We start from the raw sequence: 23,339 nt of genomic DNA, 5'->3' as shown, positions 1-23,339 counted from the left end.
AGATAAAACATCGTATAGGACATTTTGCAACGTAAATTGCAACGATTCTCGATAGTTTGTAAATATAACGCAACGCTTCGCGGTTCCACCAGACTTCCTAAATCGTCTCGAATCACACCGGAAAAAGCAACTTTCGACGACACGTTCGGATACGATGGAGAATTAGTTGCATGGACGTTGCTCTCGCTAGTAATCAACCATGCGGAAGTATGGCCGATCACGAGGACACACGAGAAGTCGACGCGTTCTAGATTTTCACGCTGGACGAAGACGAGGAAATCGTGCTACTGGCGTCGTGAGAATCGTGGTTGCGTGAACGTCAACTTCCTTCAATTTACCTCACGCCGGTGTTCAAGACGTAATAACAGCCGCATTTCATTTACAATGACACGCTTGCCTTTAAATAATCAAAAACCCATTAGATGCACGCTCGTGAAGCGTTTCGAAAAAGTGGGTCACGATTTGATAATTCTTATCGCGGAGAAAAATTTGAGAAGATGGCGGAGGAAAAGCTTTTGGTGTAGAAAGATGGAGAAAAAAAAAAAAACGAACGAAGCGTATCGCTTTCACAAAGTCGCGACAGTTTCACGACACTTTGGAGATTTCAAAAAGATTCCTACGAGAGAAACGTGCCATTTCGCTGAAAATATCTTCTCGAACGCGTAAAATATATTTACAAAATGAATTTTAAATTGCTCTCGAAACGATACGCGAAGAATCGTGGAATTGTCACAATTTTCACAAAACAAAAGTTTCACTATCGTATTCTAGCGGTATACCATGGTCGCTCAAAGTATCAAACTCAAGGACACAAATTGTATTCCATACAAATTTCTCATACTCGAACAACGCTGGAAATATGGCGATACTCGCGATTAATTATTCACCGAAGGCGAAACAACGAACCGAACGGGAGCGTTCTGTGTAACTATGTGTTATCTTAAAAGCTATCTAATGGAACAGTTTCCACGGATCGCGTTCGAAATAGCGGTAGATCACCGCGCGATTAGAGGCGGACTCGCGCATGGACTACTCAATTTCCCGTACGTTATCCCGGCACTGACGCGAACACGTTTTTGCAAATGCAAAACAAGACGCACAGGTATAATACGGACGATGAGGTGCAGCGAAAGTAACTGAGCTATTATGCCGCTGAGTATATAAGGCTCGGTCTAGAAAACGAAGCGGTTCAGTTAGTGGTTATACGCCACATCAAAACATACGCGAACTCGACGATGAATATCAAGGTAAGCGACTTTGCTTCCCGTAAAAATGCTTAAAATCGGAGGCAGGTCTCCGTCGTGCTTGTCCGAGTTTCGGTAGAATTTGAAAAGTGTACGGTTGGTTTCACGGAAATCACCTCGAGCGTGTTTCGTCGTTCGATTCGATATTATTTTCAAGAAGGTAGAGTCATTTCGATTATTGGAACTAGACTTAAATTTACTTAAACTACGCTTAAATTGCGCTCCGAATCGAGCTTTAATAAAAAGTTTCACGATCTTTGGAAACTTTAAAAGTACGTATTTCGAGTGTCTCTATGTATAGCGAGGAAGAGAATTCTTTGTAACAGGTCTAGCTATATGAATTCTTATTTTACTATTTACTTTTCGTATTGGAATCTAGAAAAAAAATTTGTGAAACGGATACGACCAAAGAGAATTAAGAACTAGGAAGCCAAATTCTTCCAATTTCCCATTTCAACAGCGTAGATCGTCTATGACTTATACAAAAATTATTATATACTTTTACACAATATGTTTGAGTGCAACGCAAATTTGATCATAAAGACGAGACTGACCGACGAGTCATCTGACCGAATCTGCGAAAGTCCATTAGCCACTTTCCATCTCCTTCTGAACCTCTGAATCTCAATCCGAAGAAAAATCTCGTCGCGAACGTAAAACGGAAACGTCGTCCAACTATACTTTCCAATGGAATTGCAAATTAATTCGTCGTTCCCAACTTTCACTCGCAGTTGGCCATCGTCCTGGTGGCATTGGCCACGCGAGCTAGCTGCTCGGAGAAGGCAGCCGAGGAGAGCGCGTCACCAAAGGACTCTGTAGCCGATTCTTCGGAGAAGAAAACGGAGAAACGAGGATTGCACGGTAGCTACGGCGACCTGGGTGGTGGAGGAGGTGACCTGAGCGGGGGCGGTGTTTCCAGCTACGATCAGCACGAGCACGTGAAGGCGGTGACCGTGGTGAAGAAGGTGCCAGTGCCGTACGAAGTAACCAAGCACGTGCCTTACTTGGTGGAGAAGCATGTCCCGTACGAAGTGAAGGTCGGCGTACCCCAGCCTTACACCGTGGAGAAACACGTTCCTTACCCGGTGAAGGTGTTCGTGAAGGTGCCGGTACACGTGCCACAACCGTACACCGTGGAGAAGAAGGTGCCTTACGAAGTCAAGGTACCGGTGGACAAACCGTACGAGGTAAAGGTGTTGGTGCCGCAGCCGTACACCGTGGAGAAACACGTACCCGTGCCCGTTAAGGTGCCTGTCCCGCAGCCGTATACCGTCGAGAAGCACGTGCCGTACCCGGTGAAGGTCAAAATTCCAGTGCCGCAACCGTACCCAGTGGAGAAGCCGATACCGTACGAGGTTAAGGTACCAGTGGACAAACCGTACCCGGTCACTGTGCCCAAACCGTACCCAGTCACCGTTGAGAAACCGTACCCAGTGCAGGTAGACAAGCCGGTACCCTATGAGGTTAAGGTACCAGTGGACAAACCGTACCCTGTGCCAGTAGAGAAACCTTACCCTGTCCCGGTCAAGGTACCAGTCCCTCAACCGTATACCGTCCACAAACCGGTACCAGTGGCGGTCCCAAAGCCTGTACCCTACCCTGTCAAGGTACCGGTAGACAAACCGTATGTCGTCGAGAAGGAAGTACCTGTACCGGTAGAGAAAGAGGTTCCGGTACCGGTGAAGATACCTGTGCCAGTACCGATTCACGAGGGACACGGAGGCAGCGGCGGCGGCGGCGGCGGCGGCGGCTACGAAGGATTTTCTGGATACGGTGGAGACAGCGGCGGATATTTCTCTCATCATCGTTGAATTCTTTCGGTGATCGAGACGATTTCTTCGAAATGTTAAGATTTTTCATATACGCGCTGCTGGATCTCTGGGCAATCGTCTCTATCTCTTCGCGAATTTAAAGCCGAAGAAACGCACCGTCGACGAAATTCAACGTTTCGATCGTCCCTTCTTTCTAGTATATATTTTTATTTTTGGAAAGGAACAAAGAGGTATCGGGAGCAGCTCGTTGTCTCGCGTTGTTGAGCACGATAGAGTGCGAAACGGGGAGAGAGAACGAGGTAAACCGTTCCCCGAAGCTTCTTGTAGCTAGTGCTTCTCTCAAGCGTAACCTGTCTTTCAGATTTTTAGGTAACTTAGGAGGATGCTCGTAACTGGGTGATATTAGCGATTTCTTCGTGACAGCGTCTTCGTTTGGTCGATGTACTAATTTCCTCTGATCAATATGCTTTCGATGCACCAATTAGTTTCAATCGAAGAGATGGGTTTAAGGGAAGTCCAGACGAAAATTTCCAAATTAATATGTCGATCTTGAGATATTTAGCGAGATAGCACGATTTAGCTAAAAAAACACGAGCTTCTGAAAAATCTAAGAACCTTTAAACGAAAAAAGTTTGTAGAATAATGTACGATAGTCTAAACGTGATTTCACGTACGATAATTCTGTTTGATCGCAAAATTTCTTGGAAATCGTCCATGTAAAAATTCGCTAGTTCTGTGTCTATGTTTAAGCTGTTCCAAAGAAAACACTAACATTAACGGCGTTTAAGCGAGCTTTACGAGCATAAGTTAGCCGATGTGAAATAAACGCCGCCACGTAATTACGTTGCGGCGAACCACTTTTGTACCTAATTTAAGTTAAGAGTGAAATAGAGTGTCCTTTTGTATCAAAGATTTTTAATAAATACTCGTCTGTCATCTGACACCATCGACTTTTATTTTTTTCCTTGTTATTCGAGGTTTTTTAATCTCGACAGGTTATGCGAGTCTTCCGTTTCCTATCGAACAACTATTACCAATTTTTAGCTTTACGTTGGGCACTATTAGTCACAGTTCATAAAATTTAACGAACGCACTCGAAGCATTCTTCTTTATACTTTTACTCGTTTATGTGCAACCTAATGCAATCGTTACGCTGAATTTCAAGTAACTACTTAATGACGTAACTCTACCGTAAAAAATGTACTAAAACATCGATGAAGCTTACGGTAGCATCAAAAAATTAAAATCTTACTAATTTCCATTTTCCGAATCAATCTGTTCGTACAATAATTTCGCTCGTGATATAACGAGATTCGTAAATTTAGCAAGTGTCGCGTTAATAATTACAACGAAATAAAAATTACTCTTTAAAAGAGAAATCAAGAAAAGGCAAGGATATTTCTGCCATTTTTTAAAAAAGATTTCCGTGGCATCGCTTTCAAATTGCAATCGACAAATTTTATCAGAATATTCCGGCAAGTTACTTTTTATAGTAACGACGTTCTTTTTCACAATACGTAAGATTTTCGCGCGTTCAGTTGGGAAAAGCGTTAAAAAAATTCCGCGCGAACGCGCTAACGAGCTGACGCTTTCTCGATTCATTCTCGACGGTTCTGCCGGAAATCTCATCCCCGCGGCGAGTTTCACTTTTGTAAAATTTCCCTTTTCGCGCTACCAACGCGGCCAACCAAACGAGCTCGATGTAAGAAACCAAGAAGATCGAGCGGGACAGAACATCGTTACGTGAACATTTCTTTCGCTCGACGAAACGATTCACCGTCGAAGAAGAGTCACGTACAGCTATTTATTTTCACATACGCGTAACAACTCGACGATTTTCACAAATTATTTCCTGCGAACTATACCGCGGTATCATGGTGGAACAAATATTAAAAGCTTGTTGTTATCAACAGGTTTCTAATTTCGAAGAAAAACATCATGGAAAGTCAGGTATTATTTTTAGATTAGCGTTAATATGAAATTGAATACGTATCGAAGAAGGTATCGATAGAGTTATTTTTACCAGAGTTTACTGCAGCCTCGTTCCTAGATTCTACACGCGTATTTCTTTTGGAAATTTGTCAGTTTAACGAAAAATTAATTTCTAGAATAGTATTAAATGTTAGTATTATTGAACGTTCGATGGTATTAATAATAATTTGATAGTAGTCTAAAAATTAATTTCCCACAATATTAAAACGCTTGCAAGAGACGTGTAAATAGAATGCAGGAAAGAAACTCTAGAACATCGATAAAACTAATTCCACAAACGTGGAAAGTATCGAATGCGAACGATACGTATAAGATTTCAACGGTATCCAGTGATAAATAACTAATTTATATCGTAACTAACGTTAAATCAATCATGAAGCAACTGGTTATGGTATGTCGAGAAATCTTTTAATCACAGGATACGAAAAGATAAGGAAAAAAGAGGACGAAACGTTGGAACGTTCGGAGGCCAGTTCCGGGCGGCGTACTTTCGATGCCGAGTAAATCTTAATCGTTTCGCGGTGCAATTAAAGAGACTCGTATATACGTGCTCAAGAAAGCATTACTTTCTCCACGGTTGCTGCGTCATATGGACACACGGATATACATGTATATTCTCCTGGTCCACGTACGCGTGTTCAGAAACGTTGCTGAGTTTCCTTCGAGTCTGATATCGGTCGTAGTTTCCATAGAACGTGAAGTACTCTTTTCTATTTTTAATTTGATCTTGTAAGCATAATCGCCGACGGTTGATCGCGGGTGTCATTGATATTGGAACATGACGATTCTCCGATGAACTGGAATAATTTGAAACTCGCTAATTGGTTATCGGTACGCGATAAAAAAAGAGTCTTACAAAGTTAAAAACTATCTATGTGAAAGCGAGGGTCTGTGCTAACATAGTATAGTATAACACTTTCTATGGTCATACACCGTAGTTGCTAATACTTATGGCCGACGGTGTACATAAAAATGAAATTTCCTCTAAATCGTATCAACTTTGCTACGGAATAACAACGAGATAGATAACTTATTTTCAGCATTTCTGTTCTCGCATTAATCGGTATTTCTATCGATTTGAAGTTTCATGCGTTTACCTAACGCGATAAAAGAAATCAGATGGAAGCATAAATGAAATTGTCCATCGATGCGGAAAAATTTAATTTTTAACCGGGGAAAGGAGGCGCGCGAGAACGCGCACAGGTAACACCGATTTAATTAACGCTCGAACGTAAATACGAACAATAAATAATAGGCAACGTCGGTTCTCGGAATAACTAACGACCACGTCAGCGATTGTTTCGTCCTTTCGGTTATGTAAAATGTTACGCTATACGGGAACCGGGAATTACAAAGAACACATAACCGTATATGAAAGTGTGCAAGCGGTTGGTCTTATTAGATAAGCGGACGAGTGGCTAACTTTTGTGAAAGTGAAAAAAATCGCGACGATTCTGCCATGCGTGAATTATAGCTGTACACGTTGCCATCGACTCCTTCCTGCATCGAGATCTCGCGTACTTCCGGTTTTCTATCGAGCGCTGCGATAATAGAAGGAGAGTGTGTTCGTCCTCTTCTTTTTCTTTCGCTTCCTTTCGGAGTTTCACGTCGCAATTACCATTAGTGAAATAAAAAAGTTTATTCGTTTTATTTATTCTTCCTTTTCTATGATAAATATATATACATGTTTTCATCCTTGCCTCGTGGTAATTGAATTACGCTTTGCTATAGCAGAACACGTTGATGAATTACGATATGCTTTAAAGCACTGCCATTAGAGCGAGTAATAGAAGTAGTTTAAAAAAGGAGCAGCTATATGTAACGTGCCTAAGTTATTCGCCTTATGCACGGTTCGTGTAACTATTATATCACGAGAGTGCATGAAATCATGATTACCTAAGATTTTCGTGTATCGCGTTAATGACTGTTACGTCATTCTTCTAATTATTCCAAATGACATCGATATTTTATCTTATCCATGAGCCGTTCCGATTTCTCGATTATTAAATTTAAAATATATTATCGTACATACAGTATCGTTACTACTACTCTATTTTAGTATTTTATAAGCAGAGTATTTTATAACACGTGGAATATATTCCATCAATAAGAAGGAATATAGAAACGATCGATTTCATTTATTTTAATCTATTTTAATTTCGCAGAAATTTCAAGAAATCGGTTAATATATCGCGGAAGAACAGTTTCAAAATAAGATAAGTAAAATCAAGTATACCGTTTCAATTGATACATTCGTCGATATACAAAGATGACAGTGATACCATACCGAAGAATAAATTTAAATACGAAACACTCGGTTAAAATACACATTCGTTAAAATAAACGAATCGAAGTAAAACTGTGAAATTTTCCCATTTCCCATTTTCGTTATTAGAAATCTACCCAAGCATCTGTAATTATTCCAATTTACTGTAAAAATAATCATCGTAAATCCGTATTTCGAACGCGAAGCAAGTTTCCAACTAAAGACTGCCGTCTTTGCCAGACTAGGTAATTAACGCGCGGCTGTACAAAAACTAAAAGAACGTTTCGTTATCCGAACCAGCTTACACCATTCGATCTTACTTCGCGTTATCGAAACCATCGTTACAGAGCTTCGACATCTTTTCCCTTTGCGAATTACAAAAGAAAAAGTTTCGAGAACGACGTATGTCGTCGCTGGTCGGTGCACGAGTTGCTTGCACGGTTATTTACGAATCCCATATTTATTTCAGTAGAACAGAGTCCCGTAGTTTCTCGACTGAATTGCGGTGAAAGCAAGAGCGTGTTACGAACTGCAGCTTTCGACGAAGAACGATCGTCGAACCGGCGCGTTTAGATCGCGTTTATCGCTCGTCTACAAGGACAAATAAAATCTTCGTCCTCCCTCGTTCGTAATTGTCGTTTCAAACTCTGTTCGTGACTCGACGAACGACGTTATACCATGACAGTTTCGCTCGAGGAAACGAGTGAAAAACGTCTCGCGGATACCGGAAGAACACGGAGAAATATTACGAGTGCCGGATACCGGAAGTCACTACTCGGTTTCCAGACGGCGGCGCGTTCACTCTCACTCAGGCAGGATTAACTTCGTGAAAACGTACACGAGCGAAATTTGTTCGTTTTTCTATCGGTGGATCGCGTGGCCACGCTCGAACGCGATTAATGAATCTTTCATGGGGTGTTTGGTTAACCATGTTGGGAATTACAAGGTTTATTTTACAAACGCTGGACGCTAGAAAGTGCGAGCAGGATTTAAACGGGAGAACTTTCAAATGACAGACGAAAACGTCCGGGATCGATTGCTCTTACTGGGAAATTACAAGAGCGTTTGTAAAGATACAAAGTGATTCGTTAATTTTGAAGCTAGTATCGGAATTTGTATATATTTTAGATAAATAAAGTAGCTTCTGCGAGTTATATAAAACATGTACTTCAGAACACAATTAAAGAGATGGTACATGTATATTAAAATACCTGTTAAATTCTATAAAGATAGCACCTAGACAACCTAATATCAACTACCCTTCCAATTCGAAATGTCGAAATTTTGGATATTAAATTTTAATTAATTTGCACTCACGTTCAAATTGTACAAACGCTTGAAGAACCAATTTATATATCCGCGATAAGATGATAAGAGCTCTATGACAAACCGAAAAGATACCAAAAGAGATAGAAAAAAGATACCAAGCAAAACCAAAAGCAAAACATGTATCAAATAAGGTTCATTAGAAAATAAAAATGTGCCTCCCAGAGTACTTGACAAAGGTTCGAACAAGCAAAACGACGTCCATTGTGACGGTGAAAATTGAAACAGGGCAATGTTCACCAAACTCCATGGACAACAGGAGAAAAGAGTGGGAGAAAGGGGTTGAACCGATGAAAGGAGAATATCCAGGAGTTTCCGTGACGGGGAGATCTGAATCGCGTAAATTCAGAGGCTGAAAGCCATTATCGAGTTTGCCCCGCGGCATCCGCGTTGGTCCCTGAGCTTCGCAGGTTCGTTCGTTCGTAGAAGCCGGGGGTGGAGCCCCTTTTATCCAATGCCGCGGGTGTCGGGGGCGCGACTGTGAAGCGAAGGCAATTATCGTAGCGAAACTTGAACGTTGCCGGCTTCGAGGCTGGCCGACGACGAGACCGAACTCCGGTACCGGGAGTGGAGTGTTTGGCGTCTGATACGACGGGTCAGGTCCCGGGGGATTCTCAGCGACTCAAACGGGACTATCCCGCCGCTCTCTCATCGCAGTTAATTACGGAGTCCTCCTCGTTCTCCTTCTACTCCATTTCCCATGGCTCGCTCAGCCCTTCCACGCTCCGTTTCCCTTCGCTCCTTGAGCATCCGAATCACCATTCGAAAACTTTCTTCGGATTCTTCGATATTGACCTTTGCGTATCTTCTTTATTTCGATTTTTCTCGTATAGTCGAAGTGGAAAACTGTTTAATTGATTATAAATTGACGCAGGTAGACGTTTGTTTCGGCAGGTAGAAGGACCTTCGTTGTTGATTCGTAATCTTCCAGCATTATTTTCTTTCGAGTATTTTGTTTAATAAATTATTATTATACAGAATATACGAAGCTCTTAAATTTTACTTTGAAGCTTAAAACTAGTAGTCTGAATTGTTAATTATAATTCCAACACATTCGTCTTTAAACGTTTAAATTAAACCTTCGATCGTTAGATATTCCATTTCCGTTCAATGCCGTTTATTTTGATTGTAAATTCAACAAACGGAGCATAAAATGAGGGTACTTGGAACAAAATGGAATATATTAAATTCAGGTTTTTAAATCCCCCGTCCTCGGAACAGAAACGAAACCTATTTTCTCTGGCGTTAAATGCGGTTCGAATTTAAACTATAGAATTCAATTTAGTTTGTAATATAATCTAAATATTTACTTTGTTCAATACGATCTACCTTCGATGATACCAGCCAAGGATAAAAAAAAAAAAAAAAATAAAGAAAAGAAAAAAGAAACAGAAAGTGGAAACGATTCCAACAAAATGCAACATCTCTAAATCGAGTTGCAACACACAGGTGCATATGCGTGGGCGCGTGCGCGCGCGTGTAAGTGGCTTCAACAATCAACGGACGACAGAGGATCCCCCATGGGAATCCGAGCGAGCGAATCGTAGCGGGATTGAACGCTTGAAATGGAATAATATCCAATAATCTGGCAGCTGAGAGAACGGGATAAAAAGGGACGTTTTATCGGAACATCGCAGTAACCGAGCGAGTTCCCGAACCATTTCCGGCTCGGCTCGCTTTCTGTCTGTCCCCCGGCCACCGGGCGAAATTAATTATTGATTTCGGATACAGGCATTCACAGCCCCGGAGAGCTTTTAATCGAAAACGAACCAACCGTCCCGTTCGTTTCCGTTCGACGTAAATTCAGCGATTCGCCCTAGGAGAGTCTGTGCTACGCCATCGTCGCGACTCTTCTTTTAACGATGGCTACTTCAAAGATAAAATGAGAATATACGAAGAAAGATTTGCTTATATACGCTCTGTTTGTATACCTAATTTTTTCATTAATTTCTTTCCTTCTTTTTAATTATATATAATCTATCTGAATATCTAATTTCGCTTTTTAAAATAATTTCTTAATTTTTGTAATGTTTGGTATTTGTATAATATTTATATTGAACGTTGAGCGTTGGTGATTTTGAAATAGATCTTAGAAATTTATGTAACTTTACGAGTTGTGTTGTGACTTATTCTAATTACACTGTGAAAAAAATTTTACGTTTCAACTCTGTTATACGCTTTAGCGTTGTTTTTAAAATTGATCGATTGTGATTAGTTTTAATCGCGTCTGTTATAAAACGTTTTTAAAATACCGCGCACCTGCATCTACACAACCTATGCTACCGATGCAAGATGTCTGTTTCGAGATTTAAAAATAATCTATTACTGCGCTATTGTAATTGTAAAAGTTTGATTGGATATTTTACGAAAGTAATGAATATTATCACTTTAGTAAAATTAATTAATGAATTAATGTGTAAACATAGATGTGCAATTCGAAAATTAAAATCAAAACTTTCGCACTAAGGTATAAAATATCATAAATACATATAGCTTTAAAATAAAAGATCATGCGACTGAAATCTACAAAAATATTTTATTATGTGTTACCTTGTAAGGATAGAAACGTAATTCGAGGATAGGAGATTACAAACACCAAAATACATGCTGCGATCTTTTCACCCAACGGTGGATAGAGATGGAAGGGATGGAAATGTACCAGAGGTATTGGATTTTGACCGCAATGAATCTTCTTTTGATGACGGCAAATTCTCAATTAACTAAATTAAGAGGTTAAAAAGAAAAATCGTGTGAATCGCTTTGTTATACGAAGATGAAGATATGAAAAGGATAGTTATAAAAAGAATTATGTTTCATGCGATTATATTAACGTTAGTAATATTTAGAATTAATTAAGACGTGTTAAGACATTAACAAATGCACGAACACAAAAATAATTAGGAAATGGTATCAAGGAATCTTTGATATAAGATTAAAGATATAATATATAATTTACTATCTTTGCAGGTGATTTGAAAAAAAAGTGAAAATACAAAATCTTTCATCGTGTAGAAATTCCATATTCTTTAAATGAAAAATGTATGTGTAATTTTCGGATATACAACTCCCGTGTAGCACATATCCGCTATATATAAATATACGTATTCATGTCAATAAAATTAACATGTTTTAAGTGCCCTAAATTTTAAGCAATATCTGTAATCACCTCCTGTAATTCAGCTTTTGTAAACATATGAAACAGTTGCTCGGGAGTCATTGTCATTACTTCTATATTGTTATCACTCAGTTTCTCTTCCATAACTTGCTTCAATATAACCAAAGCTGCCTTTATCGCTTCTTTAAGCGTCATAGACTGTAACAATACCGTAAAATGTTGAAAGACTGTTCGCGCAAAAACTAAAACATTTATACAAGAAATAGATTACCTTATGATAAGATCTTACCTTATGATAAACTTCTTGGAGGTTCTGTTGCGCGCCTTCGCTTCCAGATCCAATAGCTTTAGCATCAAATTGTACGAAGGTACCGGAAGGATCCATATGATACAACTGAGGCCCTTTTTCATCGATACCGGCAAATAACATTGCTACGCCAAATGGTCTTGACATGGCACTACCATCGTCGTCGCTGTCTCCAAATTGTATAGCTAGGTTAGATACAGCCTGTGCCGTTGACTCCACAGACATTCTTTCGTTGTAGACGAACCAATGATTTTGACATTCTACTCTAGCACGATCGATCATAGTCCTAGAGTCGGCTATTAAGCCAGATGCGGCGCATCCAATATGCTTATCAATTTCTACAATCTTTTCCACGGTTGTGGGTTCCATTAAACTGGAAGTGATACGTTTCTCCACAACTAAAACAACACCCTCTGATGTTGCAATTCCAATGGCAGTGGAACCAAGTTTTATAGCTTCTATGGCGTATTCAACTTGGAATAACCTCCCTTCTGGGGAGAAGGTATTAACACCATGATCGTATTCAGAACGTGTTAGAAACATCTGAAAATAAAAATACATACGTTGTTAAGATACACAGTGAATTAAATTTTCTGAAGTATAAAGATAACAAGATTGTATTTAGATCGAAACTTTGAGGTTATGGCTTGATAAATTTGGTATCAATGCGTTTAATATAATTTTATAAATAATATATACAAACGGTATCTTTCAAATATAATTACAATAAATTTGTTATTCCCTAGTTAATTCAATAATGACTGTAATAATTATAAAAGGCCTAAATAGAATGTGGTTAGCTCGGAATGACATAGCAAAACTAATAGATTCAAAACATGAATATAGAAACAGACAAAATGTAAGTCCCACTTAAAGTTAATTACTTTTCAAGAATTAGAAAGACTTACCTTCGAGATAGTTTTATTATTTCAATAAAAATTGCTTAATAATAAGTTTAAGCCGACTGTCACAAACGCTAGTCACGGAGAGACTTGAATTTAATGGCGGGGATAAATACAGACGCGTATCTTTAATTCTCGGAACCCTGATGTTAAAACACAACTTTTTCCTAACTTCAGGATACAGAAATATTTTCAAAATCAAGATATTTAAAATTGATTACATTTATCGCTCAATTTAGACAATTATAACACAAAAATTATAATATGCAAATAACACTTCAACTTTTTAAGAGCACGAACAAAAATAATGTAACACGATTTTAACCAATTCACTAGTTTGGGGATAGGTTGGAATTCACTAGTTTACGCAACGTTAGTCAAAATATATTTACAAATTTCAAATAATATTTATCATATTCAGAATTATATACCATTAATCATTAAAAATACGTTCTGCCTTTTTGTTATATCTAATTTTGTAAAATTGTATTCTATATTGAACTTTTATAAATATATTTTCTAGCGTCTATTTAAAGATGGCTCCACTAACATGCTCATTTGAGGTTGTGTCATCAGATTATTCTATACAATATCAGATTATATACAATACAAACAAAAATTAACAATCATTCTTCATAAGATAAATAACGTTACAAATAAGGATTGACATAATGAACAGCAGAGATATTCATTTATTACAGAAATTTAATTCTGCTTTTGCTGAAGAAAATTGGGACGAGTTATTGAATCTTCTCAATCCAAAAATATTTACATCTTTCGAATCGAAGTATGATTTAAAAAGTAGTACGATACGTAACAAAACGTTATTAGACAGTGAACATAACAGATCGTTAAATTTCAGGGAATTAATTGCTTTTCCAGTCTTGGCAAAAGTAGCACAAATTCTTACAACCGAAGACTCTGTTATCCCAAACGATATAAAGATTGGTTGCTTAAAATGCCTAGGAAATTCTTGTTTTAATAGTTATGTACACCAACAATATATTTCAACTACGATAGAGCAAGGGACATACAGTCACAATTTATATCGCTTTCTAGCAAGTAACGAAAATTTAGAAGAGATACAGAGTTCTAGTTCTTATCCATTCGATTCTCATTTTCCTTACGAGGGTGTTGTAGGATGGACATCGAACGTTATTACAACGTTTCACTGTAAATTCAATAGCGATCTGTCGAATGAAAAGTTGGAAATTTTAAGATTAAGTATCCAGTTCCTCTGCAATCTGTTTACATTTGCATGTAAAGATAGTAACTTTCCAGATCAAGATAATATACTACAATTTTTATACAATACTGATTTAAAGGATGTAATAATGTGAGTACTGTTAATATAAATTTATATTTTCAATATATTCCGTTGAATTATTTTATTTTAATCAGGATAAGTATTCGAGTACTATAGATTTTTTATTTACTTATAGAACTATGACACATTCTGAACATATCCCAATTGTTAGAGCTTCGTGTGCATTTGTACATAATGCTTTAAAGGAATTTGAAGGAAAAACTTTCTTGGAAGGAGAAAAGAAACGTTTATGTTCGCAATTATTGAAAGCAATTAAAGAAGGTTTTGAAAGCGCAAAGGAAGCCCTGATGTTTTTATTATCTGAAAAGGACATATTGCAAAGCGTATACTGTGATACGACTATCGAAAATAAATTATATTTATTAGAAATAATATATAACGAACTCTCAAATTCGATATACAAATTTGGAAACGAATACAAATTTACGAAGGACGCGATTGAATTTTTAGTTAAAAGATTTTGTAGAAAAAGTGATTTGATTTTGAAGACAGTAGATACATATTTAGATGAAATAGAACCTACAGAAATTGTCATTCTTCTTGATATTCTTGGAGCTTTGACTTCAAGTTCTTGCGAAGAATATAGTTTTCTAAAGGATCAGAAGATCTTGCTTATTAATTGTAGTTGTAAGTATATTTGTTTATAGCGTAATTCTTTTATAGCATAAAAATATTCGATTCTACATTTTTTACAGATCTACTAAAGTCCATTCAAACGATTGGAAAACTATCAGATAATTATTTCACGCCGCTACAAAAATTGAGCGACGTAGCTTCAGCGATACAAGGGACAACAACAAAAAGTGATTTAGAAGATCATCCTACGTTTGGTTTTAAAGCTGGTTTAATAAGGGTTATTGGAAATATGTCATACAGAAATAAGGAATGTCAAGATATCGTAAGTGTATATTAATTCTTATTTTCTACTCGTTTGTCCTTTCTAAACTATATTTTAAAGAAAATCTATTTGCGCGAATCAAAATTTTAATCTCTGTATATTCAAATTTGAACTGAATATATTTCATCGTTGACAATATTAAGGTACCGTCAGTTGATAATACAAAGAGTACGTTTGCCTCGAATGTTTGCCTGGAAAGTAGCGCCTTAGAACCCTATACGGTAGCAATCGTAACTGCATCGCGTACTAGAAAGAATAAACTACGAAAATTCTCCGTTGTATCGTACGAAAAGCGGCAGAATGTTTTTCAATCAGTCATTGATCTATTAATTTTTACAATGATTTCTTGCGTGCTGCAACCTTCAACCCCGATCGATCATTTATCAAGTGCACCCGCGTACAAAGACCTTTTGCATCGTAGATCATCTTCTGACACGCGAAACGAAAAACAAGGAAAAACAAAAGACAGCGAAGTGCAGGGTAGAGCGTAGATGAATATTACAAACCTTGCGCTCGAAACGACTCTCTGGTTGCTCGGTTTTTATTTAGCCCCTTTATGCGTGCACGGGCATACGCGAGTGATCGTTATTGCTTCTTATTGATTTCATCTCTGGCGCGCAAGAGACGGGCTACAAAAGAAACGAGAACGGATCCCGCGTGGCGCGCACTGTTCACCGAACAAAGGAAAATTAAGTATCCTGTCCGAGTCGAAGACGTGGCAATTTAGCCAACATCGGATACCGCGTTAATATATTAGCAAGATCGAAGCCAATGGCCGCTGTTTTGCCGCGTTCGAATCGTTTTATCGATACGCATGCGATCGATACCACGCAGGAGTGCGAATCGAGACAGACCTCGATTTCTTTCTTTCTTCTCTTTTCGTTCCTCGTTTCTTCTTCGCCTATACTATTTCTGTATCCGTTTCTTTCGGTGTTTGGGTGGTGGAAAGGTGTCGAAGGCGATCGTGTTCTTAAATTTCGTTCGGAAAACACGCGCACTCCGATATTTCTATCCTTCTTAAGTAATTTTAAAATGTGCATATCCTCGTCACGATTGCTCGTAAAATACGACGTTCTCCCGCGTTACGAGGTTAATATAGAAACCGGTGGTGACTTTCGAGCTATTCCGTTGAAACGAGCGCGGTTCGTAATGAAAAATTTGTGTATGTGTGTACACGTATCTGTTCGCCGATGGCCATCGCAAGGTGCTTCTTGAGTAAGTAGGGGGTATTACGTTTGAAAAAATTCTCGCGAAGACCTTCTTCGTCCGTCAGCTTCAATTTCCAACGATGATTCGTGTACGATGGTTCGAGGTGTATGGATTTAGGTACTCGTCGATAAAATGTATCGTCGCTCCGACACGCGATTCAATTACGTTCCATTCGATTTTCAATGGCGGCTCATTTTTCACGAACGAGAGTCCATGAACGCGGCGGCCTATGGTCTGTAATGTATCGGGCCGTGCAAAAATAATATTTTTATGGCTGCGCGAATGGCGAATGCGATAAATCAGAGTGCACGCCGTTGCTATAAAAATAAATTAACGTCCGCGATGCTGTGACGATGTAATACCTTTTGAGCAACATGGCTGATCCTTTTATGGCATCGCACGGGCTTTATCGAACTCGAATTGAAAAAGCAAATTTTAAATTTCGATTCTTTAATTTCCTGTTCAAATTTCAATTTCAATTCTAAATTAACGAATCATTGCTTTGTCATTTATGCTAATTAATATTAACTATCGTTTCTATTAACCGTATATAGTTTTACATGCTTGCAATAATTCGGAAGTACGACGATTTACAATTTTATGCAGAGTCTCGCGATTTTATACACGATATACCATAAACACAGCTTTACACACGCGTGTTCTCAACGATTTCGAACGTTTTCAGATTCGTACAATGGACGTCGTGCCTCTGCTTCTGGACTGCTGCAATATAGACGCGAGAAATCCACGTAAGTAATCCAGACTCGTTTCCTTCGAGCTTCGTGATTCTTTCGCTTATTGTGATTCGCGCGAATCCTCGATGATATCCCCACACGCTAATTAATGCCCGTGTTAAATTTTACACGCGCAGTTATAACGCAATGGACGATCCTCGCGCTGCGGAATTTATGCGAGGATAATCCGGCGAATCAAGAGATCATCCGGAATTGCAACAGAGTCGGCGTCGTGGAGAGCAGCGTGCTGCAGGAAATAGGTGTCGCGCTGCACGAGGACGAGCAAGGAAAGAAAATTGGAATCGTACCCTTGCCGCGTGAACGACAATAACAGACTTTATCGAAGATCTTTCACACGGAGCCTCATTGGCGAAGTCTTTCTTCGTTTTTATCCATTGGCTCGAAAGAGGTATGATACGACAAAGGATACCTATCGATCATATTTTAATTTTTATATTTTATTTGGAATATTATCGAATTTGATATTTATTTTCTTTGTATTTTGGAGTTTTTCGGTATTACCCATCGAGTCGTAAAAATACGCTGTTAGAATTTTGAACGAAATTTAACGAATCCGTAGGACTAGAATTTTCATACTAAATATATAGCAATTATATAGCGATAGGTAGTGTATGTAGTATACATAGTAGTATATACATATACATAGATTTTTTACTCATTTTTGACTAATTTTTTTTAATAACGTATTTAAAGCAAGATAAAAGTATTGATATCTACAATTTAGACAATCGCTGGAAACTTTTTTACTAAATCCTTTTTTAGTAAGCATTCGACCGAGTCAATTTTAACTTTACCAAGTTCTACTACAAAGAATGTACTTTTCTATTACAACAAAAATAATATGAAATTTATTCGTTTCCCTCTATTGCATAAATTGAAATAGCAATTTCTATTGCCTCGCCCTACGTAAAAATAGTATCAAACTGTCGTATGAAATAAAACGAAAGAAGCTAGGAAAGAATACGCTAAAAAATCAGCAACGACAAACTTCATTTTTAACGATACTTTTAATTCAGTTTCGAATTGGAGAAAGAGCGATTTCCTTTGGCACGGCCGCGGCACGGCAGTCGCTTTCCACGATCTCGATCGTCCATACTCGTCTTAATTATATTACTATTTACCAGCTTGTGTATCGATAGCTCACCGGATAAGGTATCGGTGATCTCTTTATCGGGAGTTAGACCGCAATAATTATTCGAGAGTTAGAACGACTGCAAACGTATCTTTCGTAGAGTGTGTCGACTGTAAAGTAAGCCTACAATTATAGTACATGATAGGTACCATTACATGAAATATGATATCGTATTGCGTAAGGAGACATTATATCTGCATTCGCGGCCGGCTGATTTACGGTACGATAAAAGCTGCCACGGGTTCACGGTCTATTAGCAGTTACTAATGCAGCTGTACGACTGTACGTCCGCATCTGTCATTGCGAATTCGTTTACGAACGAACGTTTATTAGCCATCGTTGAATATCGATAACATCTTACTATCGTTCGAGTTTATTATTACGTTTGCCGGCCTTTCTAGAAAACTGGAAATCCGTGATTTCGTTAAATGGTCGTCTTATTACTTTGCTATTCTTATGATTCGTTTACTATACGGTTGAGTTTACTATTATTCTTGCCACTATTTTTAGGAAGATGGGAAAATTTGAACCGTGTTATTGTATATTTCCTTTTACGGTCGTTTATATCTTGTCGCGATTTCTATCTTTCCTGGGAATCGTTAATTACTCGTCTACTCTAAAGCGTGCAACGCCAATAGAAAACGACGCTGTCGATCTATAAATATCAGCAAATATCAGCGAAATATCAGTAACGTTGTGCACTGTACCTCTCAAGATTCAAATAGAAATCAACGGGTAATTAGATCGATATCACGATCGAAATTCGTTCAACGTGAGTCACAGTTGTATAAAAGTTTTACAAAATGTAATGATACGTTTCTATCAATATACGAGGACGTGATTCACGATCTAATCGACTGTAACCAACTGTTCGCTGATTTATAATCTATTGTCTGTAAAGAACTGCACGGCATTCCTTCATTTTCGTATTTCGTTATTATTCGTTATCGAGTTACCGTACGTTTGTTATTTAAGTTACTCGAATAATCGAAGTTTCGAGCGACGGAACACGACAAAAGCAGCACATAGAAAGATCATAAATTACACGAGATCATAGAATAAAGATCACGAAAAGATCGTGAAGTTCTGCCGTAATTACGTTCGAAGTAAATTTTTTAATAATTGATCGCAAGAATGACTGAAAATGATATTACAAAGGAGATAATAGATCTTTCTAAATATCGCAGAAGCAAATCTTCGATATCTAACGTCCGTGTTATTTAAGTTTAACGCAGTTTCGTTAAGATACAAAGATAACGGGAAAAATGCGGGAGAAGAGGACGGAAAGAATTGTACGAACGATAATGGAACGCTTCGTTCCGTCGAACAACGGTTCAAGTAGTTGGGAAGAGAGAAATTACGAAAAGGAAAAAAGGACTCTGGCGTGGACACCGTAGAAGCGGGTTTGCACGAACCGCGGGAGATTGCTTTTAATTTAAATATCAAGCGATCCTGGACGATTAATCTCGCGCGGTTATAATGGCCGGCAATTAACGCGAAATTTATCAGCTAATTATACGCAGGGTTAATCTCGCCGTGGTAATGATACCTTTATAAAGGTGAAACGACAAAGTAGAAAGAGAGAAAAAGACAGGAAAGAGCAGAACAATTCGCCGCTCAAAGTCTGTCAATATTTATCAGTCAAATATTGAATATCATTTTCCTCGAAAATGAAACCTAATATAAATAAATTTCATTCTGTGTTCCTCGTTTATTTTTTCACGTAGAATCAGCCTGGTCGTAGTTGTGTCGGTAGTTACGGAATCGTATATTCCGTACTGCGTAATGATTAACCATTATAATCGAGATATAGTCTGTAGTTACGAGCATAATTCGTCATAAAAGAAGCGGAAGAATTTTTCGTTCGAGGCAAATTTCTATGTCTTGTGATAAGAGGTTTGGCGATATAGAAGCCATTTTCTATGCACTTGAAAGCCGTTTTTACCTAGAATGTATAAAACAAGTAACCGTAACGTGGTTGGTATCCGATTTCAAACGGGAATACCGTATCGACCATTTTCGTTCGGTATCTTTATCGATTAATATTCATAGATTCCGATAGCCGATGCGTGAAAGCACGTCGACGAGAACGGTCTCGAGTTCGTGATTCCACGCAGCTTCTTGATCGGTCGATATTTCGATCGTCAAGTACCGAATTCCTTGGTTCGAGGATTCATGCTGAAAAAATTGTCTTTTCGATAAATTTGACACCTTATCTACAAACAATGAGATATTTAGCGTTTTCGATTTTGATATTTATCGAGGAAATCTTATTTAACGTGGTTTCCATGTTAACAAGATAAACAAGATGAAGTCATTTACGATTTAGGTTTACTGTAGGTTGAATGAAAGTTTCGCAGAATTTATTTTTAGGCTGCTTGTGTGTTACGATAAAAAGAAGTCTATGAGAATATAGAAACATCGTTTAAAAGCACGTTAGCGTATTACTCGTGTTTCGTCCGTTCGCTTTTCCTAAACGGATGAAACATTCGAAAAACGTACAATATCTCGTGATTCAAGCGAACGATTGAAAACAAATTTTACCTTGGCGTAAGTTATTCTTTACGATTAGAGATATTATTGCAACGACTGGTGCAATTATCCATGCATTGCATGTTGGTATAATCCGCGATTCAATTAGTTGGGCGAGCGGAGATCGAGTGGAGCGCGAAAAACAAGCGACGCGAGTAGGGTGTAAACAGGCAGAAAAGTAAATCGGCTAGCATGTATTAATAGAGGCCGCGAATTGAACCTATGTCGGTGCCTAATAAGTCGTGGATCCCCTTTTAAACGATCCGTGCCACGAACGGACCTGTGCGCCTACGCGAAACTTCTCTGAAAGAGCCGACAGGCCGATATATTTCCCGTGCCCTCGTATGCCTCGCGTACATCGATCGTGTACAAAAGAGTTACATCGTTACACAGGGTGATACCTAATCGTGCGCCGATTCTACCAAAGATAAATTCGTGACGATCTAAAAGATACTTTCCTCTCAAATTCGATAAGAAGGTCGAAATCGATAAGAAATTGGTCGTTCGACGAACGACGCTCGAAGAAAACTTTGTTTTTCGCGGTGCGACGACTCCGAAAAGACGAGTCGTCGGCCCATCGAGGACGATCGCGGCTCCGCTTCTGCTTAAATTTTAAGCGACGGTTTCCTCGTTCCAAATATCCGAGCTTTTACGGTCCATAAAGGGACGAGGGCTGCTTTTAGTGGCTATTACACGAATCCCCGGGTCGGCGCAACATTTATGGCTCATGCACCGTGTGCGGCAGTCGTTAAAACACATTTCGTGGGACCATGCGAGAGCCTGAACGCAAGTTCTGTGTTTACGTTCACGATTAGACGCACGACATTTCTTCGCCAGCTTTTCTTCACCAGGATCTTAGCGGAGGACGATCCGCGTCTAGGAGGCGAATGCGAACACACTTTAGCGGAATGTTTTACGGCGGTTCAACGCTGACCATCCGTAGAACTCGCCTTGGTAAAATATACAACGTTCTTTTTATTCCTTCACCGAGATCTTGGTAGTTTGTTTAATGGAAACTTCTCCGACAGGGTTACATGGGATTTGTTAATTCCCCGGGGTTGATGTTATATGGCTCTTTAATGGAATTCTTAAATTTGATTTTACAGCCTCGGTTCTAACGTTGCAGTATGTTCAAATAATTCTGTTTCTAGAGAGACAGATCGATATTCACGATTCTTCGTCTCAAGCGCGTGATAGGATTTTTCTTTGAACGGCCAAAATCTTTCTGTTTGTTAAAACAAGGCAGAAATTGCGACATAAAGATTCGAAGAACGCAACAATCGAGACGCTAGATCGTTTTTGTTACCAAGTGATCAAATCTGTTCGACGAACAGCCGAACTTTGCGTAAACGATTCAATTTTCGGTCGGTCGGAACGCCGATAGAAAACTGGTTAGGAAATCGATCGGGGTCTCTCTGCGAATCGTTTTGCATAACTAAATTGTGGCGGAGGAACCGGTGTCCAAATTAGAAAAACGAAAACCGTTCCATTCGAATAATTACGAAGCGATCTAACTGGTATCGAATCACTTTGCGACAAGTAGGCCAATAAATTAACATCGTTAATGAGCCGCTAATTACACTGCCGTGCCACGGAACGATTTGATTTATACGAGACTAAACGCGCTTTCCACTCCGTTAGCTACGCTGTGTACTGACTTGCATGTTCGCCTACATCGCAGAGTATTAATTAAATTTTGGAAAATTCGATTTACAAATCGAGCGTAACACGAACGTTGTGATATCCGATAAGCGTGATAGATGTTTAAAAAAGTCATGTAAAGTCTCGCTTTAATCCGTTGGCTTTTAAAAACTCGATAACAAGAGTACGAATGCGTTAATGATTTTGTTTCTTTATTACAAAGGTGGGAGATTTATTTCGAAGTACGTCTTTTGCTTTTTCTTTCGTTAAAGCTATAATACGAAGGGATATACGAGCGAAATATATTACGAATTAGAAATTTTATAACTGGATGTACTAAGAAGTTAGGTATTTTTGTAACGTGTTTTCGATATTTCAAATATATCGCTCTTTAGATAAGTTCGAAAGAAACGTTTTAACCTTTTTACGACTGTGAACCCATATACAGAGTGTCCTGAACTCTTTTATTATCTTGCTGTTCTGAATTCACCGTATTTTCTAGATAGAACGAAACGCACCACAGGATTTAGATGAAACATGTACGTATAATTTGTAATCTTAGCTTACGATCGTTTAGCTATAATCGTTAAATAGTTAATGGTTCTTAAATGATAACTCGACGACACGAGAATTTTCACGATCAATTTTATGAGTTACAGCACAAACCCCACGAATGCTTCAGATTCTTCTATAATGTGTTGTTAACTCCACCGAGTCGAGTAACATCTCTAGCACGTTACGCTCTTTCGCCAACGTACACGAGGGTATATCGGAGATATCGTTTCGCTTTTTACCCTTACGAGTTCCTCTTGTTATCGGCGAAATATGTTAGGAAAATATTTGAAGTTTAAAATGATGCAAGTTGCTTTCTTTTAAACTATTTTATACACGCGTGAGTATAAACAAATTCCTATTGAGCGT

The 23,339-nt window shown here is 38.6% G+C and overlaps 3 protein-coding genes across 6 annotated transcripts in view; 2 read left to right on the top strand and 1 right to left on the bottom strand.

Moving 5' to 3' along the window:
- Positions 1-1,091: 1,091 nt before the first annotated feature.
- On the top strand, positions 1,092-3,565 carry Vajk4. The gene is made up of 2 exons (XM_072012456.1): positions 1,092-1,247; positions 1,976-3,565. The coding sequence occupies exons 1-2, from the start codon at positions 1,236-1,238 to the stop codon at positions 3,053-3,055; spliced, it is 1,092 nt and encodes a 363-aa protein (XP_071868557.1). The 5' UTR covers positions 1,092-1,235; the 3' UTR covers positions 3,056-3,565.
- A 7,552-nt stretch (positions 3,566-11,117) lies between these two features.
- Prosalpha5 (proteasome alpha5 subunit) lies at positions 11,118-13,076 on the bottom strand. The gene is made up of 3 exons (XM_072013550.1): positions 12,931-13,076; positions 12,005-12,565; positions 11,118-11,913 (listed from the first exon to the last, which is right to left on the bottom strand). The coding sequence occupies exons 2-3, from the start codon at positions 12,563-12,565 to the stop codon at positions 11,746-11,748; spliced, it is 729 nt and encodes a 242-aa protein (XP_071869651.1). The 5' UTR covers positions 12,931-13,076; the 3' UTR covers positions 11,118-11,745.
- A 372-nt stretch (positions 13,077-13,448) lies between these two features.
- The window catches only part of LOC139992592 (protein Wnt-7b), a 120,396-nt gene continuing 110,505 nt past the window's right edge, over positions 13,449-23,339 (top strand). For 3 of the 4 annotated variants that reach the window (XR_011801155.1, XR_011801157.1, XR_011801156.1), the window contains exons 1-6: positions 13,449-13,711; positions 13,787-14,260; positions 14,367-14,878; positions 14,947-15,149; positions 17,044-17,107; positions 17,230-17,501. The gene's annotated coding sequence lies outside the window, so the exon portion shown is untranslated. Of the gene's footprint in view, positions 13,712-13,786; positions 14,261-14,366; positions 14,879-14,946; positions 15,150-17,043; positions 17,108-17,229; positions 17,502-23,339 lie in introns of those variants that run through there. The other variant, XM_072013549.1, reaches the window with a different exon arrangement.

This window comes from Bombus fervidus, chromosome 11 (assembly GCF_041682495.2).
Source record: "Bombus fervidus isolate BK054 chromosome 11, iyBomFerv1, whole genome shotgun sequence".
Taxonomy (NCBI): domain Eukaryota; kingdom Metazoa; phylum Arthropoda; class Insecta; order Hymenoptera; family Apidae; genus Bombus; species Bombus fervidus.
This window is presented reverse-complemented; position numbering and strand designations above follow the sequence as displayed.